The sequence below is a fragment of the Lepidothrix coronata genome, unplaced genomic scaffold, assembly GCF_001604755.1.
Source record: "Lepidothrix coronata isolate B3197 unplaced genomic scaffold, Lepidothrix_coronata-1.0 Scaffold106, whole genome shotgun sequence".
In the NCBI taxonomy this organism is placed as follows: Eukaryota; Metazoa; Chordata; class Aves; order Passeriformes; family Pipridae; genus Lepidothrix; species Lepidothrix coronata.
Genome location: NW_016690286.1, coordinates 2,608,197 through 2,626,921, shown reverse-complemented (window position 1 = coordinate 2,626,921; position 18,725 = coordinate 2,608,197). Strand labels below are relative to the sequence as shown.

Sequence of the window (18,725 nt, the reverse complement as noted above, 5' to 3'; positions counted from 1 at the left end):
CCAGAGAAAGGCTGCAGACACTCCATCCCTGGAAACATTCAAGGTCAGGCTGGACTGGGCTCTGAGCAACCTGATCTAGTTTGAAGACGCCCCTGCTCACTGCAGGGGGGTTGGACTAGCTGACCTTTAAGGGTCCCTTCCAACCCAAACTACTGTATGATTCTATAAACATCAGTAAGTAACAGGAAAAAACATTTTACAATGATTACAGTTACTTCCCCTTTCTCCTACTACCTACGAAAAAATGGAAAGATACCATCAAAGAACCCTATCCCCCAAAAGATCTGTAATTTCTACCTTGATGCCTTTATTCTACACAGAAAAAGTGTGAAATGAACTTAACCCAGTTTCAAAAGACCACCCATGCTTTGCACTGCAAAATATTATAAACTAACTACTATGCTTATTGCTTATCTTCATTTTTTTAAGGACTGAAAAGAAAAAATAAGTTTGTATGACCTGTGGCCAATTTCCCTAAGTTTCTTTTTGTCCTTTAGGGCATAATTTACATAACGATTAGCCTTAATAACTGGCTAATAAAGGAAAATGAAAATAGTTCTGGCCTGCTTTGAAATTATTCTGTTTAAATAGTGTGGCCATCTCAGAGTTCTGAGAATTGCTGTATACTGTTAAAACTAGCTCTTTTAATAGAAAAACAAGCTTATGTATTTTTAGGGACAAATGGATATTTGGGACAATGGATATTAGGGACAAATGGATATCATACAAATGTATGAACTACACACACTTCATGAAATGTGTTTTGAACTTACCCTTATTTAGTTCTAATGACTAAGACTGAGATTTTTTCCAAAATAATTACAAAAGAAATTATGAGTGTGGTCGTGCCATGTGAACACAATTTAAACCTTTCAGCATTCTATATAAAGCATGTGTACAGTTAAGAATCTGTTTCCATTACAAGCACTTTTTTTACGTCTGCTAGTCATTAAATTCCACATAATTGTAATTGGCCATTAAAGCACAAATTCTTGACAGGAAAAAACTTTGCAATGAACATTTTCTTCATGATAAATATTAAATTAAAGATGACCTATGGAGCAGATACTTAACGAGTTGTTTCCAACTTCAGCAAGAAAATGCTTTTACTTACTCTAGCAAATTTAGTACAAAATCTTTCCCTCCACAGTCATTTCACCAGCAGATGAGGCACTTCTATTACTTCTCAGTTTATTACTATGCAATGTCTTTGACTCAAAACCATTTTTTCGAACAGCTTAACAGAAGTAAATTCTTCTATGAATTCTCATGGGAAGTTTTCCTTTCCAGATTTTTATACTGAGCAAAATCCCTGCACAACAATCCTTCAGCTTTACAGAGTATTTCACACCTGCCCAGAGGGCATTGCTTTCAGATGTCTATTCCTATTAAAGACACAGCTGCATTTAAGTTAACTGTGTTTTCCTCATGAAAGGAGCTTATTTTTATGAAATAAAATTAAGAAAGAATTTAAGTGCTGTACAATATTTGACTGCATTTCCTATTGGTAAGATCACCTACATTTTAATTACAGAGCCCCAAGATTTTTTGCAAATATCACCTTACGTATTCATAATTGATTGCTACCATCTATAAATAAAAGATTTTCGTAACCCAAGACCAAAACTAAGGATAGTTAATGTCTCAGAGAGCTGACAATCAAAGGTAACAGCATTATTCTGAGACCCAGGAAAGGGCATGAAGACAATATTTTCCTGGACTGATCAGAAAGTAGTTTTGAGCTAAAGACAAAAAGAAAACTTGTTTATGCCACAGGAGAAGGAAGGTTACTGCTCTCACTTTTCATCTTTGGCAAAAATGCTAAAAATCAGAGGGCATATGGGTTTTGCACACAACAGTGGTTACAAGACTACATTAAAATCAATTGAGTCTAATTTCAAGTATTTTGACTTTTTTCATAAATAATGTAACCACATTATTTTTGTAGTCTCTGAATTCTTCTTCTTTCTCTAGAATCTTACATATAACAATTAATCAGCATGCACAGAAATTATACTATACCAAATCTTCACCTTCAAGCTTGCCTTCTATTCTTTTAATAAGACATACCATACATGAAAGCCATTAACACCTCAATCCATACTCAATGTTCACACAATAATTTAAGAGTTAAAATATTTCCAGCTGCAAGTTTAAATACCTTAGCAAGTGATCTTACGATAGGGTTTTCCATAATTCCTTTAAGGAAAATCAGGTCTATCTCTTCAGCGCCTGTCGATGTCGGCAGATCGGTAAGGTTGTCTAAGACCTGCTGCATGGCTGCTGACAAAACAAAAACAAAGAGTAAGTACTGACCAAAACAGGCTTCCATGAGGAGCAAAAGCTCTGGGAAATACCACAATATTAACTTTACAGATGTTAAGCAGTCAAATACATCTACTGAGAACAAAGGAACAGAATAGAAAAAGATCTTTTTTGTGTGTGTTTGACAGATGGAAATAAAGGATCTATCCAAACCCTGACCACCACATCAACTTAAACGCAGGCCCGGCACATTCCTTTCAAGACTCACTACCACTTAAAGGTGGAAAAAAACAAACAAGTACAAACTATGTACAAGGTAAGCATAATCTTCCAAATACAATAAAAGCAACTCATTCACTACTCTTCTTGTTTAATCCCTCTTTCAGAAGAAGTTTCCAGACCTTGTACCTACACCAGCCAACTACAAGTTTTACAATGCTTGTATAGGCAGATTCATTGTTATTGAAATAATTTTTTTTAAACCAAAAATTTGCTTCCAAGGCAGCTCTTACCTTGGGGACCCTTGTGTCCATCCCCATCAGTCCTTTACAACCAGTTCTGACTGGCACTAAGTGCAGATGCTAACACCAACCTGGTCCCACAGAACACTGCAATGGGAAGGATATCCTACAATGAGAAATGTATTGTGCCTGCCCAGTACCCTCAGTGGAGATTTTCCTGGCTATCTACAGACTTGCAGAGAGAACTGCAGCAGCTTGGGTGAGAGTGAACAATACTGCCCAAGAAAAAGCCAGAAAATTCCACCATCCCAGCTGTCTTGTCCTAAGAAGAATTTGTTCTTGTTTTTAACTGCAGAGTTACATATACATGATCAGACACACACACAGGTATACTAACAAAATCTCCTGCTGAGATCCCCAAGAAGATAAAAAGTCTTGGAACAACCACTGCATTCTGCAATGCTCTGCATGTTGCAGAGCTGTATATACCAAGTGAATTAGAAAAGCTTATATGCCCCTTCTCCCACACAGGAATTTACCCTTAACTTTCCACATTGCTTTATAATGAAAGCTATTATGAAACACTGCACAGTAACAGAACAAACAGCATTTCTAAACACCTACTTTCTGATTTCAATTCTTCCTAAAAAATTCCATCACGAGAAAAAAAATTCTGGCCATTCTTTCTGTCAAGTGGAACTGACTTTTCAATCAAATCATCTCATGTCACATTTTAAGTACAACAGTGCATGTCAAAAGACTGCATTATTTTAAACGTGTTTTAGCCATACTTCTCGCTTCCAAAAAGTGAATTTTCTGTGAAACCATGAGTAGGAGGGAAAATGACACTTTATGCTTTCAGATTTTGAAGCAGTATTATTTCTACTTTATAACAGACAAAGTGCTGTCAGCAATCACACATTACGTAAAGTCACTAAATTGCTTTGTAAACAGTCACAACTTCCTCAGACTAGGTTTGTCCCACATCTTGACTAGTTCAGCTGCACATGCAATTGCCTTGTTTCGTGTTTTCTCAGTTTCCAATTACAGACTCTTACTGTATAAGTTATGCAAGCTATAATATCTGCAGAAGTAGACAGATGTTTCTCATGAATTTACGTCATGTATCAGGTGCTGCATAATACTGTGTTATAATAATAAGCTTTCTTTACATTTTTAACAGTTATGTAAATTGCTTCTAAAGGATTTCAGGTTAGCCTTTTGCTCCTATAAATAATCAGAGAAAATATAAAACTTCCTTCAGGACAAAGCATTCATCTCAACTGCCAGCTGCAATTCCAGCACTTGATGGTGACAAAGGCATGCATAATACAGACATTCTTTACACATCTCCATGATAATAGGCTGTTTCTTACTTAAATCTTTCAGAATTTTGCCTATCTTAGAAAGATCAAATTAAAAAATAAAGTCCCTACATAAAAACTTTATAATCAATGATAAACTGTTAAGAGCAATATTAAGTTTCTTAAGAATGTCTTTCAACCTTTGTACAAGTAGACTGGGTATTTTCAAAATAATATTTTATTTAATAAAGGTTTCACAAACATCTAGCATCAGAACTACTTAACTATATTTCGGCATTCTTGGAAAACAGCAACCAGCTTTATCAACATTCAGAGTTTAAAAAATCCACAAAGGCAGACTTGCATCCCAGGTCATCAAAACCCAAATCAGCTGTTTTCAGGAATATCTTCTTATTGCTGTGTGTCTGATGGTTGCCTTCTCTCATGGTACAGCCATAATGGCAAGAGTCTTCTTAGCTATCAGTACTGTTGCCTCAATATTAGAAAGCAAAACAAAGAAGCAGGAATAAGCAAATTGGTTACTTAAAGGTAACTCATTTACTCATCCTCGATTGCTTATGTTTAACACAGTAGGAGGCTCCCAATTGCCTCAGCATAGCTAATGTCCCATCTTAAAGGGAAGATCTTTCCCAGTAGTTGAATAAAAAAAATACTACTGTTAAGTACCCCTTTATTTTAGCCAGCTACAACGTTAAGCAAGAAATTTTTAAGAGGAGAGAAAGCCTGACCTTCAACAAAGTCTTTGCACCTCTTACCTAGCACATGGTAGGCAGAGGAACATTTATATGCTTCACTGCTTTACATTCACCTGGCAAAAAAATTCAGAACATGATCAAATGTTATTTTTCAAAAAGTCACCAAGTGCATTTTCCAACAGGAATTATGTCAGCTGGTTTATGTAAGAGGAATAGGCAACAAATACATGAGTACTTTTTGTGACAGACTAGACTAAGCATTTTAATTTCAGTGTTTTACATTTATTATGCAAGTCATAGTTCCCATTTAATGCAAAATGCTAATATTTGCTTACATGTGAAAATAACTTTGAAAGTCTAAGCAACTACTGACCTACATATGCCTTAGATATTCATACATGTACTTTCAAACAATTTGATTTATCCAAAAACTATTTAAGGGCAGAGAAGGGAGGAGGTGAAGACACTTTGGGAAATGTATTATGGGCCCTCTTCTTGGGTAGCTATTCAAAAGGCTTTTGTTTATTCATTTCTAGGGAAAAAAGATCTTATTAAAAAACAAACAGTGGGAGATATGTTGTTTCCAGGCTTAATTATAATGATCTTTCAGAATAATGTATACACACAAGGAATTTCAAGTAGCAGTCTTTTAAACTATTTCACTCTTTTCTTTCCGGGCTAAAGCCACCTTAGCACTTATCCTATCTTTGTGGAGCAGGAATGAAAGCTGAAGATGGAAGTACTTATGTAGCAAAGTTTTACTTAAAAGATCAGGTCCTATCAAGCAAGAAACAGATGGAAATGAGGAGTTTAGAAACTACCAAATCTAAATACTCCATCAAAAATTGCCTTTTGAGCCTCACATCTCTTTTGTGGCAAATCCACCCTTGAAATGTTGACAGAAGTTACCCACTGGGGGAGTAGAAAGCCCTGCAGAATAAGGACTACATGAACAAACTGCATAAACCAGGTTGGCAGAAGTGCTCCTTGTTGTTGAATGCTTTGGTGTCCAATTAAAAGCTTTTTCTTCAGTGGAAAATTAATTGGGTCTCTCTTGCCCCATCATTTAGAGAAAACTAATAAGAACATACTAACTTTGAGAGCTCTACCATGCATCTCCTTCTCTCTCTGAAGACAAGCCTTCTTCTATATTCAAAGACCCATTTGCATAAAACTTTAAAGTCTCATCACAAAACAAGAGGATTTGCTTTTGTGAGGACAGTATGAGATAGGCAATGTTTACTACAGTGGTTAACAGACCATCTAGGAACACGGTTACAAGAAACACACACTGACAACAGCCTCCAGACACAACAGGATGAACCCAGCAGCAGAAACAGGCTCTCAGCTGAGGCAAGGTGTTGAAATTAATCGATTCTTAGGAAAGAGTGACAATAAAACTGAGTCTGACTTGGGATTCCTAAGAGAAAATGAGATTACAATGGGCCCCTCTCCACTCCAGCCCCTGGCTCTGATAACAGGGAACACACACAAACGCAGAATTAATTTCCACAGTCAATTTTCAAAGAACATTTTCATAACCATAGCAAGTTTAAAGCCTCAAGCAAGACTCAGCAGGAGCTACTGGTCTGCTGTGTACATGCACTGAACAATTTAATCCACCATGCACAGGACCCCATACTTGGGGAAACTAGTTTGTCAGTTGAACCCCATATCAAAAAGGTAAAAGGGGGGAAGACATGTTAATTATCTCTGTGGCAAACAGCATGCATCCCGAGGCATAAGAATACAGAAATCCCACTTCCTAATGCAAAATTTACTAGCCATAATTAACTCCTCCTAATTCACAAAGAGCTCTTCAGACAACCAAAGGATGCTTCAAAGGTTTAATCTACACACTGTACTTTACAATAGTAAATTCAGATCAAACAGAAGTAAAAGATCCTATGATAACTCTTCTCTTCTTGTATTTGTAAGAAAAAGACAGGTTTTCACCAAGCTCTCAATTGTGATTCTTCTATCAAATTTGATTTTACTCTTTCTTTCAGTGCCTAATTCTCATCTATATTAATTCTATGTAAAGGAAAGAGGAAGCATACATTTAAATAAATTTTCCAGATTTGCAGACAGAAGACAAATGTGTCACTCACTGGGGAAAATTAAAGCTTTCCAGAGTGAATACCTTGCACAGATTTTTTTAGCTCAGTTTCATTTTATTAGTCTCCAAGCTTACAAAATAACAGGAATGAAAAGAAAATTATGTATAATATATTTAAATAAACATGCATATTTATTTCCACATGGCCTACTCATCTGGCTAGGAAGGTATAATAAATACCTCAAGGACTACTGGTGAGGCAGATGCGTCACACACAGTCTAGGAAATTAGATTAAAACCTGGTCACATACAGAAACTTTGGAAATAGTTTCTTGTGTGACTTAAAACCTTTTCAAGTGGGATATATCAAAAAGAAAAGTTTCACAAGACACCAAATAAGATCAGACAAAAGAAAATTAATTTGTAACTTCTCTAGCCCTTAACCAATGAAAACACTAACTTTTTCTTATTTGCATTCATGTTTTTAAAATAACAGATTTATGCTTTAAGATAAGGCAAAGAAAAAAGCTATTTTGTGTTGGCCACTTCTCTCCCCAGTTATAAAGTATAGTATTTTTGGCAATCTAGAAAAAGAGTACCTACGGATGAGGTAACGTTTTGAGAACATGTAACAAATTCATTCACTTAACAGACTATTGACCCAGAGTGTATGAAACACTAACAAAGCCGTCTGTTACTACTGCTAGAAACCAGATTTTAACATAAGTCTCTGGAAAGCATTATGCAGTGAGGACATACAACATTATGTTTGTGTTTTCACAGCCAGCAGCTGTATCCACTGAGCACAGATCACGTTCAGCAACTGCTCCAGAGAAGCGCTACAGAAGTGATGGACCACTGCAGATCAGCTCCTCTGCTTCTCCTGATAGGGTACAAATTAGTTACACCTAATCCCACACACGTTGCTGACTGTAGTAGGGTACGACAGCGCTTGGGCTCTCAAGCATCCACAGACTTTGCATCTACTATTTGACAGTGTTGGGCCAGTGCCACTCCAGCCCTGCAGCCAGCCACCTTAACTCAGACATTCCTGGGCAGCAGTCCACTGTAACAGGCACCTTTTCCAAACAGGACCCCTTCCTCATGCAGTAAATACAGTACATCTCCTCTAGAAAGACAATAAGATTGCTTATTGAAGGAAGCTGTTGTCTGCAGCATGCACACTGTGCTGACTGCATAATCACAATGAATTTGCAAAGGAAGAAGGAAAGTCTAATTGATAAGGATGAGTGTTCTGGATATTCAAATTCTGCCCACTGAATTTTCGCATGTTGAAAAGAAATAACATAAGTGCTTAGAAAGGTTTGCTAATCTTTTTAGTTCATTTTTTCCAAGTCTACTGGCAACCAAGATGGAGCTATTTTAGCATAGCTATAAATAGAAGCTCGAGCAGTTCCTACCCTTATCAAACCTGGCTCAATCTTACAAGCCCACTTTTCATGACTGTGAAGGTCACAAAAGCTGTGGGGAAGAGCGAACAACCCTTTCTCATCCCGAACACTGCAGACATACTTCTTTCAGGCTGTGAAGTTTGTCTAAAAAAAGAAGAAGCACAAATTTTCTGATGAACAGATGGACCACACAGCTGCATCTTTTGGAAAGAAAAGCTCTATTTAAAAATTATCTCAGCAAAGATAAAAAGGGAACAAAGCATCACAACTCCAAAATCAGCAGAATTAAAAGGTTAAGTATTATTTGAACACATATATCATGACAAACAATGAGATATTGATAAGAGATACACTAAAATCCAGTATTGCAGAAATTGCTAGACTTCTTTTTCTTAAAGGATTGCAAAGAAAAATATTTCATAAAGTATAAAGGCAATTAACTTGATGCTCACTAAGCTTGATGCTTTGAAGATAAGCCTATACAGGTGTTAGGTATTACCACATTTTCTGACTTTTTTTAATGAGAGGAAGACTGATGCAAGCCTCAGGCACAGATGTGATTAACTGAGGAAGCACACACATGCACACACACACACAAGCGTGCAGAATATAGAAGGCATTTAGTGCAAAATCTTCTTTCATGTTAGCTATGGATGTTAGGAAAGTATATGATGATGTCACACAAAAACTACTGTACTTTAAATGAATACTAGGACATGCCCCAGGAGAAATTTCAATTTTGCTGAAGAAAGACTGTACTACCCTTAGTTCTCCAATCACTTTAGTAGTTCAAGTACTGGAGAATATTTTAAAACAGATTTTTAAATGAAGGTAAAACACATTCAGTGGATATGCAGTTTAAGATACTACTTTGTACTCAAAATTATAGTACAAATTCAACAAAGTTTCAGGATGTATCCTGCACTCCACTAGACTTATACAACAGCCTGAGCTTATTGCATCACATCAATCATCGTCCCTATTATTTGCAAGCAGCACCTGGATGAAGAAACTTGTATTCTCTGCAGTCACTCTGGTAATCAATGCCAGTATTTATGAAGTCCAAAATGCCAGCAAAACAGATGCAACAAAGCAAGTACATCTTTTGAAGTATTTCTTCCTCTAATGTGCACCCTTCCAAATTAATCAAAGCTTTGTATCTCTATATTTCTGCCACAGGACTCAAAATTATTTATCTGTTGCAGGAGGACAGAGCCTGAAGATAGCAAAACTGACAAAATACTAACATAAGTAAAGACCACAGTTACATACCCACAGGAACAAGTTTTGTGTAACAAACAAACAAAAAACAAACAAACAAAATATCAGTTTATTATACCACTTTTCTTGGTGGAAAACTTGAGGCAAAACCATGCAGAACTATCTATAGTTTTATCCCATTAAAAAATTCAAGCCCGGGCCAACTAAAACTCAAATAATTTCTTCCTCAATTAGATCCCTTCTTGACACGTCCAAAAATTAGACCTGAAGAGAAAATAATGAACACACTTCCAAAGGGAAGCAGAATTCCACTCCAACTGTTACATCCTTGCAACTTGTTGCTGGCCTCCAATCAACATGGTCTTAGTGCATAAAGGCAGGCTGTATGTTGTGCCCCACTTCTGAGACCAGGCACCAACAGCAACTGGTTCAAATTCTGCTATGAACATGTTTTTTCAACCATCTGCACTTTCATCTAGGAACACTAGGCAAGCATAGTCAAAGAAGAAAGCTAAAATTCACAAGGGTTGTAACATACTCTACTGTCTGTGTAAATGTCATGGTTTGGAACATTACTTATAGAAGTATTTTATAATGTGGTTTGTGCACATCTGCAAACAAGACAATATACTTTTAATAAACAAAATTAGATATTCCACTGTATAGTAAAGTAACAAGACTGTGCACCTCCAGAGACCTATGAGGAATTTGATTACCAGAGATGTTGCTGATTCCACTGTCACTTGCATCTCAGGGGTACTTGTATCCTTCAATCTGAAAGGACTTGATCACTCAACAGACTCTCAGGAGGATACCATTCAAAACAATCCACACTTCAGATACCTGGGTGTTTCCTTAATCTTGGTAACCTAGGAAATCTGGCTTAAACAATTCTTTTTGGTTCCTGTTCCCAAACCAATTTTTTTTTATATCTCAGTTCTCATTCTTCTAACCTAAAGAGGGCAATTTTCTGCCCTACGGAGGACAACTTCTCCACTCCTATACTGACCAGGAAAGAAGCAAGCCTGGCATAACTTCCCTGTACCTCTTCCACTCTGCACCTTTTTTCAATACAGTCAGAACTGTGCAAAATATTTTAAACGAGAGTCTCATGAGTGCCTTGCCCAACACCCGAAATCTTCCCTTTCTACTGAGACAGATAGATAATAAGATGTATTTTGTCCTCTTTATAGTTATATCATACTGTCAGCTTAATCTCCTGGTCTGTCACAAAACAGTATAAAACATCATTTTGAACCTCACTCTTCTCCAAACCTGACACTTGTAGCTGAACAAAGTGTCCTCTTTCTTCAGTGAAAACACTACAAGTATATTTTGTCGACTACTATTGCTTTAGGCTTCAAATCAGTTCTTGGCACTTTGGCTTTGATCCTCTTTTGCTTCAGTGAAAATGCTTAGACAACAAAATCCACCAGAAACCACACATCATCCAGATACTACTGTTGCTTTAAACACAACCTCCTTCTACAGCTTTAAGTGTAGGAGCCATTGAGGAATTCTAACAATAAGGAATTTTATGATGAAGAGTTTTGATATCAAGTGAAGCAAGGCTGTATTATAACACATTCGCAGACTTATTTCATAACAACAGCAGAATGCTTTTCTAAATGAAAGCATCCAAACACAGCACTTTCAGAATCTGATTGCTCCATTATGATTCAGCCACTTCAAAAACTACACCTATGCCCTTTTAACACATCACACCCATATATTAACATTTCATGCATGCCCTATTTCAGGCTTCTGCTCCTGTGAAGTACTTCTTAAATTATCCTTTTCAACCCAAAACACTGGAGTATTTAAATTCGATACGTATCAATGCATGCCTAAAAATATTTCTGAGATTCTACTATAGATGCTACACAAACATTTGAAAACTGCTCAATAAATGTAGATGCAGAAAACAGAAATATGAGACAGCTTTTTGGAGCACAAAATAAATTAAAGCACTTTACAAAATATTTAGACTATTTCAACATATTCTTTAATAAAGAATGAAAAATATATTTGATTATATTATATCTAGCCCATTTTACTATAGAGGGAAGAAGACCCACCATACAGAACTTCCATTGGGAAGTTTTCAGTTAATTCAAAATCAACTTAATTTCATCCGATTTTCCAATGCATCCCAGTTTGAAGGTGAAAAGTGAATCTACAAAATTTATAAATTTTAAATTCAATTATCTCTGTCCCAGGACCTCAGTTTTCAATTTTACATGATTATTTTCCAGGAGTTTCATTTGCAGTTCATCCCTAAACTCTAATGCTCCCACTTCCACTAAACTAATCTGTCTCAAGCAAGCACTCCCCATCTCTGTCCAAACAAACTTAATAGGAAGCAATAAAAGCAATTTGCTAAATTAATGATGTTATAGTTCAGGGTGACTTGCGAAAGGAAAAGAGAAAAATGTTTACTCTGCTACCCTTGTCATATGACACAGTTCTTGTTTATTCTAAGGACACAGCTAAAGCTTTACCTAAAAAGAAAATTTCCAAAACACACTTGGAATGTTAGCAGTGATGTAGTAGATATAAAATGGCTTTTCCAAATTTGTTTGCAGAACAACACTGCTGATGCTTCTAAATAATGAAAAAATACCACATAAAACCTTTGTACTTTAATACAGAGATGGCAAAACATGATGGCTTGTTAAAGGTTTACTGACCTGTAGGAATGCCCAAAACACATCTCTGTCCTTCCCTAGTTAAGAGACTTTATTCTAAACTTTTCTTTCAATTTAATGCAGTTGAGATTTACACAATTGCATATTCGTTATCCTCAGCAGTCACTTCCTTTAGTCCTTTGAAGGGTATGTTCCAGAACCCTGGAAAAGGAATGAAAAGATCACCTTGACACTCGTATTTTGAAGGGAACTGAAAAACTCCATGCAGTAAGTCACACTGCCCTTAGTCTTGTATTTCACCTTCTGAACTACTTCCGCACATTATGCTATCAGGACTTATTTATGACTGCAAATGCGTAATGAGAAGTGGGAAATCTAATTTCAATTTAATAATATCTAGGCACAGTAATAAGGGGGGAAAGTTTTTTCTAGTGGTCTCAGGGCAGCTTGCATTAAGAACTACATGTTTTTAAGGAAATTGCCACTTTGAATGTTCACCACCTTCACTCTAAAGACAATTTCCAACTCACTGCCGTAACCCCTGAATGCCACTGTTCTGTGTGTATAAGGTGGGCACAGGGAGTCAAACTGCAAAGGGTATCTTCTACATGGCACATGATGCATACTGACATGTTGGAAATTTTCTACTCCATTCCCTCAGAACACCAAGTTTGGTTTCATTAAGTTTTGCCTAGGAACTTCTGAATTTTTAGTCATGTACCTTGTCACCTCAACTGAAGTTCTCAACCAGAGAACTTTTAAGTAAAGGCTTACAGTGAATAACTTTTGACCAAATAGTTACAATTTTTCTAATTACACAATGAGTTTTAAACATTGTTCCATTCCACTGTTTCTTTGGAAAACCTTGGTTGCCTTTGAGCTTCACATTGCCCACCAGGAATCTCACTTCAGTTTATTTCTCTTCCCTGATAGCAGTAATTATTCACGTATATAGTTCCACTCACTCACTTTACACAAATCACTCGATTACTGTTGCACAAGCCAACCGCTGCACATTTTCAGTTCAAATGTTTTCTTTTCTTTTTTTTTCCCAAAAGAAGTACTGACAAATGTAAAGACAGCTGAACTTTTCTTCTTGGACAAGAAGAAACTCAGTGAAGAATCATTTCTGTCGAGGCTTTTTATCATTTTCTGAGACAGGCAAATTGCTGTAAATCTGGAAGTAGAGATGTCTAAAACTACAACTTTTGCTTATTACATGATGTCTTTTACAATGTCTTCTCTTGTAAAAATAAGGCCATGATGGAACTTGGCTTTTTGACCGCATCTGAACCATGAGAAAGTCTACAGAAGGGAAAAAAAAAATGAAAAAGTTTTAAGATAATGTTTTTCTTGACTTCAAACTGCAATTGCTGCTTCTTAAAAGCAGCTCATATACATCCTCATACACTCTCTTCAAATCTATTTATGCTGAAGCAATAAAAGCCACATTATCTTGGCTTTAACTCAAGTCCCCTTGTTTTGTTGTTTCCCCAGACTGCTTAGGGGTCTCAGAGAAAGGGATGGGAGAAGAGACAAGTACAAGCAAGAACCTCACTGGTTTTTGACAACAGAACCTCTCAGATTCACACAAGTTGTGAGGCCCAGTTACCTGGGTATCAGCAGCCAGAACCACTTACTAATACCATCAACAGAAAAGAGCTGGAAAGGACTCCTTAAATAGCCTATTAAAGCCCTCCCATGAACAATCAGAAATGGTAGGTTAGGGACCCTGATTCTCTGTCCCCAGCTTTGGAATTTCATTGCAATACATAAATAATTCCATGTTTCAGCTTTTCCACAAGAAGGTTTTATGAAGTCTGGGTCCTGACCTGGAAAAGAGCAATTGCTTTGCCAACCATCTTCAGCATGGCAGTTGAGAGGACTGCCTCCTCACACTCTGAGTTCTCAGAGCAGTCAGTCCCATTCATGGTAGTTTCTGTTTATTATATTCCCCATTAAATTCCTCTTTCCCAGAAGAGTATTGGGCCTGAGAGCAATATAAAAGGAGAGCAGTGTAACCTCCTACAGATAAATTGGTTCTTTGGTCACAACTAGCTTTAAGACTGTGGAATAATTTAACATGAAATTACCCACAAGTTCCCAAGAAAACTTGAAAGGGCAATGATGTCTTTTTCCATAATGCTAAGATACAACGCTCTCTGGGTGTTACAAGGTCAAAACCACATTAATGACATTCATAACTTATGGTAACAAAGAAAACAAGTTCTATATCAGCAGAGAGGTTACGCAGCGCACAAGGTAGCAAGAAACAGATGGAGTAGTCACTGTCTCGTGCAAATTTGGCACTGAAGTCAAATGGCCCCATTCTTCCTTAAGAAAGGTCTGAAACAAAACATAGCCTAAGAATGCATTTTCAGAAAATGTAAATTCATCTTTGTAGAAAAGAAATTAATCTGTTCAATTATTTTTCAAATAATCAACTGTATTTCTTTCGTTTTCCACTACACTGTTCCTGAAGACATGCCCAAAACCCAAATGAAATCTTGATTTTGCTTCAACTATTCAGAAACCCTGGCTGTTGACATGGCCCCCAGCAGACCTGTAAACATTCCACCTGTCATGTGGTTCAGGAACAAGTCCTACACTCAGGACAGAATCTGGTTGACTCTCTCTACTCAAAGAGCAGCTGATATTTTTAAGTACCCAGGCTTGCACTTCCCTAAATCAACAGAACCTGATAGCTCAGCTACATGCATCCTACGAGTTAGCTACAAGTACGTGCTAAGCTGCAAGGTCACATGCTAGACTTTAGCTTGGTTTTTGGTCCAGTGATGAGGGAAAACTAGGTTGAACAAACAGATCTAATAAAGTAAACCCCATGCAGGTAGACTGCCAGAACATCCGTCCCCAGACAGATCCAGTGGCACACTAACAAAGGCACAAGCCCAGCAGCCTCGTAAGCAACCACTGGACTGCAGGTCTACCTACTATCATCAATCTGCACATAGAGAGATGCATTAGAAGCATCAGATCTTCATGTTGAAACTCCCTTTGGAATGATCAGTTTGGAAGAGACCTTAGCAATAATAACACCATATTGCTTAGAGATTTATTTTTTATTTTCATTAGCATAATAGCCTTTCTACAAATCAAGCTTACTGATGGCACCGAGTATTTCTCTGCAGAAACCTGTCATGGTAGAAAATAGCAATCACATTTGATCCCATAGGAAGGAATTTGTGTTCAATGACTGAAGCAGTTGAAACATGAAAGAAGCTTTCTCAACTGCAGAAACTCTGGCAGAGATTCTGTTTTTCCAAATACAGTGTCAGGATTTAAATACCACATCACTTCTCAGCACAAGTTCAAACCCAGACAAGCCAACTTTCACACAGAAGGAATCAACACTTGCCTTTTAATACCAAAGAGACTGGTTTGAATGAGCTCCTGCCAGTAGTTCAAAAAAGAAGCCAGGTGTCTGTACTGAAAAATTCTTTTCACAAATTAATTACCATCCCCCCTGTTCAGAACAATGGACATCGAGGGCTATGAAGGATAAAGATACAATCAAGCATGCATTGCATTGGCTCAACACAGGATTAAATTATGGCTGAAAGGGTAGAGAATTAAATAGTCTCATGATAATTTTTTTATATACATTCTAAGTACTTGAAATTCACAATGCAATTACATAAATTTCACATGTGCTCAAAACCAATCTTCCTGTGCTAAATAATTGAATTGTCAGCATATCAAACAAGTCAAAGCAGAGTGCACCAAAAAGCCCTGTAATTTCCTGGTTTCGTGAGCAAATCAGAAACTTCAATATAAACTGAAAAACATTTTCATCCATTCTGAACACAATACTAACAAGAGGATACTGTAGAACCCTTCCCCTAAAGACTTTTTACCAAAGCCTTACAGATAAAGCACTGCCTGTCAGTTTTCCTAATTCTTTAATGAAGTCCATCACTCAGCAGACAGTTCTTGTTCCAGACAGACACCTGAACCTAACCAGGTATCTTTTTGTGATGAAGGAACATTCACACAGCGCTGTATGTGCACACATGTCAGAGCTCTTATTTTAAATTATCAGGAAGACTATCTTAAGTTCAAGACTTAATAAAATAATCAATACAGTAATTCTACCAGCCTTGCTCTTCAGTTATGGGGCTTTCTAAGAACAGGTTGATACAGATTTTTCTGTATGACAGATACAGAAAAACAATGCAAAGAGTGACAAGATGAGAAGTGCACAGTGCAGCACAGTTGCAAGACTCTACCACAAATCTGAAGCATGGAAATATCACTGCAACTGCATCCAAGACATTCTTGCTTTCCCCAAACATTTTTACTTGAATCTACAGCACTCACAGCAAAGCCAATAACACAGAGTGTCCTATGACTTCTGAGGAAGGGAAACAGATTCCACAAAAGACACATATCACCACAAGAGCATCCCAAACAAACTTACAGACATACCACTCCTGACACTTCGTAAAAGATGCCTCTAGAAAAACTGACTTTAATCCTTTGAAGGTTTTTTGGATTATATTTTGGAAGCGGTGGAAAATATATTTTAATGAATTTAAACACCACCGAGATGCAGAAATTCAAGATCATCTTAGAGTCAGATTATCTCTCATGGTTTTTTTTACAGTCATCTTTTCCAGTTTAAACCAGCCATCATAACATATGCATATGCACACACCTCAACATCACTGTTTAAAACATTTAGCCAAAATTTAAACCCTACCATACACAGAAGAGTTGGTCATCTCTCCAACACATAAATAAATAAAACTAAAATTCTGTTTGAGTCCCAAAGTCCCAAACTCTTATTTAATAGTGAATTATTTGAAAATTTATTGAATAAAAGAGAAAAAATGGCTAGAAAGTAGGCAACACATTATGATGAAGTCAGAAAAACTAGATACCACAAAAGGAATGGATCAGAAGAAAAAAGAAAAAATGTGAAATGTCTAATGATATGTTCCAGCTGATGGCCCAGGAAACCATGCCTGGTCTGTCCTTTTTTGTACACAGTCTAGCACTAAAACATGGTGCTTACACCATGCTGGAAGGGGTGTTTAAATGGCACTGTCACCTGCTCCCCCTGTCTTCATGTACACAGCCTGGCACTTTTACCTGGAAGATGACATTACACTTCTTCCTTGATGAGAAAGAAAGAGAGGTTCCCAAAGCTGAGTAGGTTCAACTTGCTACTCATTGTGCTCCTCTTTCAGCCTGCTGACTTTAAAAAAGTTGGGTTAGACAATATTACAGAGAAGTGGAATTTGCTAAAATACTATTGGAAAGCATTTAATTGTATGTTCGCCTGCAAGCAAGCAAGTAGTCCCTGTGACTTCAAAGTTAAGGCATCTGTTAAAGTTGGTTTAGGGAATTATTCCAGGAAAAAAAAAGCAAAAAGGAAGTGACCTACTTGAATGAAAGACTCATTCGGAGGTTTATATGTTCAGATCCCCTCAAAATAGGCTGACAAGAGGTATTTGCATATATTTCCTTAAGTACAAACTGTGAAATGTCACACAGTGTAAGTCTTGATTAACCCATTTGGTTCATATATACTCAAGATATTTTCCACTCTCCTTCCATTCATTGCATATTTCTGTTCACTCAAGAAAGTACTCCTAATGTTTCCTAAGTATACAAAAATGCTTAAGAAACAGCAGAAAACCAAAATGGTAGCTTAGCTGCATAAAAACCATGAGCAGTTTGATTAAAAAGAAGCTGTGCTATAGACATTTAGAGATTTTTCTAATAGTTTAAATTCTATTTTAAAGTAAGATGGTCAGGATCTAAAGTCCTCATGACTCCTCACTTCTTTTGCCTTCCTCTTCTTTGTAACTCAGCCGAAGCTGCCAATGAACTCTAAAAAGTATATAACAGAAGCTTTAGCAGGATTCTAATTTTGGTCACAGATAACCAAGTATAGCAATTCTAGACAATATTAGCTGAGATTTATGATGCATTCAACATCTTCAGATGGGCAAGAGTATTTTTGGGCATCACTTGAAAAGACAATATTCAATGTATAGTTGGTAAATTTTACTTCTCTTTTTTCTCCTATTTCTATATAAGAAGTATATGCATGCTGCACTTTATATCAATTTTTTTCCGAAGGATCTATTTCTTCAGCAAGAGAAAACACAAGTCTGTTCAAGTCTCACTTATACTGAATGTAACAAACTGCTAGCTACCTGTAGAATGACTGAAGTAAGTGAAAGATGAGCCAGTTGCTACAGTTTGTTCCCAATTCTGAGTACAGATACAGGACCATGTGAGGAGAGACTTTAGAAGAATGTTTTTTAATGAAAGCAATTTGAAACAGTGATCTGTTTCCATATTATCTATGCATTTCCACACATCAGTTGAAGATGTTGCCAGGTACAAGATACCATACCGTCCAGTCTAACTTGAAAGAGTACTTTTATTGCTAATCCAGAAGTCTTCCCTTTAGCTTATCAGCATAGACATGGAAGTTATCACCTGTTATCAGCACAGACAAGTAAGTTAAAAGGGCTCAGTGACCAACCAACCCAAAATTCAAACTATTAAAATGTTATTCCTTTAGTCCCATTTCACACACAGTATCTGTCTGTGTTCATTAAAACCCCACACTGAAAGCAGAAGAACCTTTAAAGCCACACCAGG

The 18,725-nt window shown here is 36.9% G+C and overlaps 1 protein-coding gene across 10 annotated transcripts in view; it reads right to left on the bottom strand.

The window, feature by feature from the left end:
* The window catches only part of MPP6 (membrane palmitoylated protein 6), a 58,372-nt gene that overhangs the window by 28,879 nt on the left and 10,768 nt on the right, over window positions 1-18,725 (bottom strand). Inside the window, exons 2-6 of one of the 10 annotated variants that reach the window (XM_017823887.1) lie at window positions 12,129-12,287; window positions 4,807-4,859; window positions 4,316-4,523; window positions 2,778-2,873; window positions 2,162-2,283 (exon numbers count right to left, since the gene is read on the bottom strand). In XM_017823887.1, the coding sequence (XP_017679376.1) occupies window positions 2,162-2,278 (117 nt within the window). In that variant the 5' untranslated portion in view covers window positions 2,279-2,283; window positions 2,778-2,873; window positions 4,316-4,523; window positions 4,807-4,859; window positions 12,129-12,287. The remainder of the gene's footprint in view (window positions 1-2,161; window positions 2,284-2,777; window positions 2,874-4,315; window positions 4,524-4,806; window positions 4,860-12,128; window positions 12,288-18,725) is intronic. The other 9 variants (XM_017823886.1, XM_017823888.1, XM_017823889.1 and 6 more) reach the window with 9 other exon arrangements.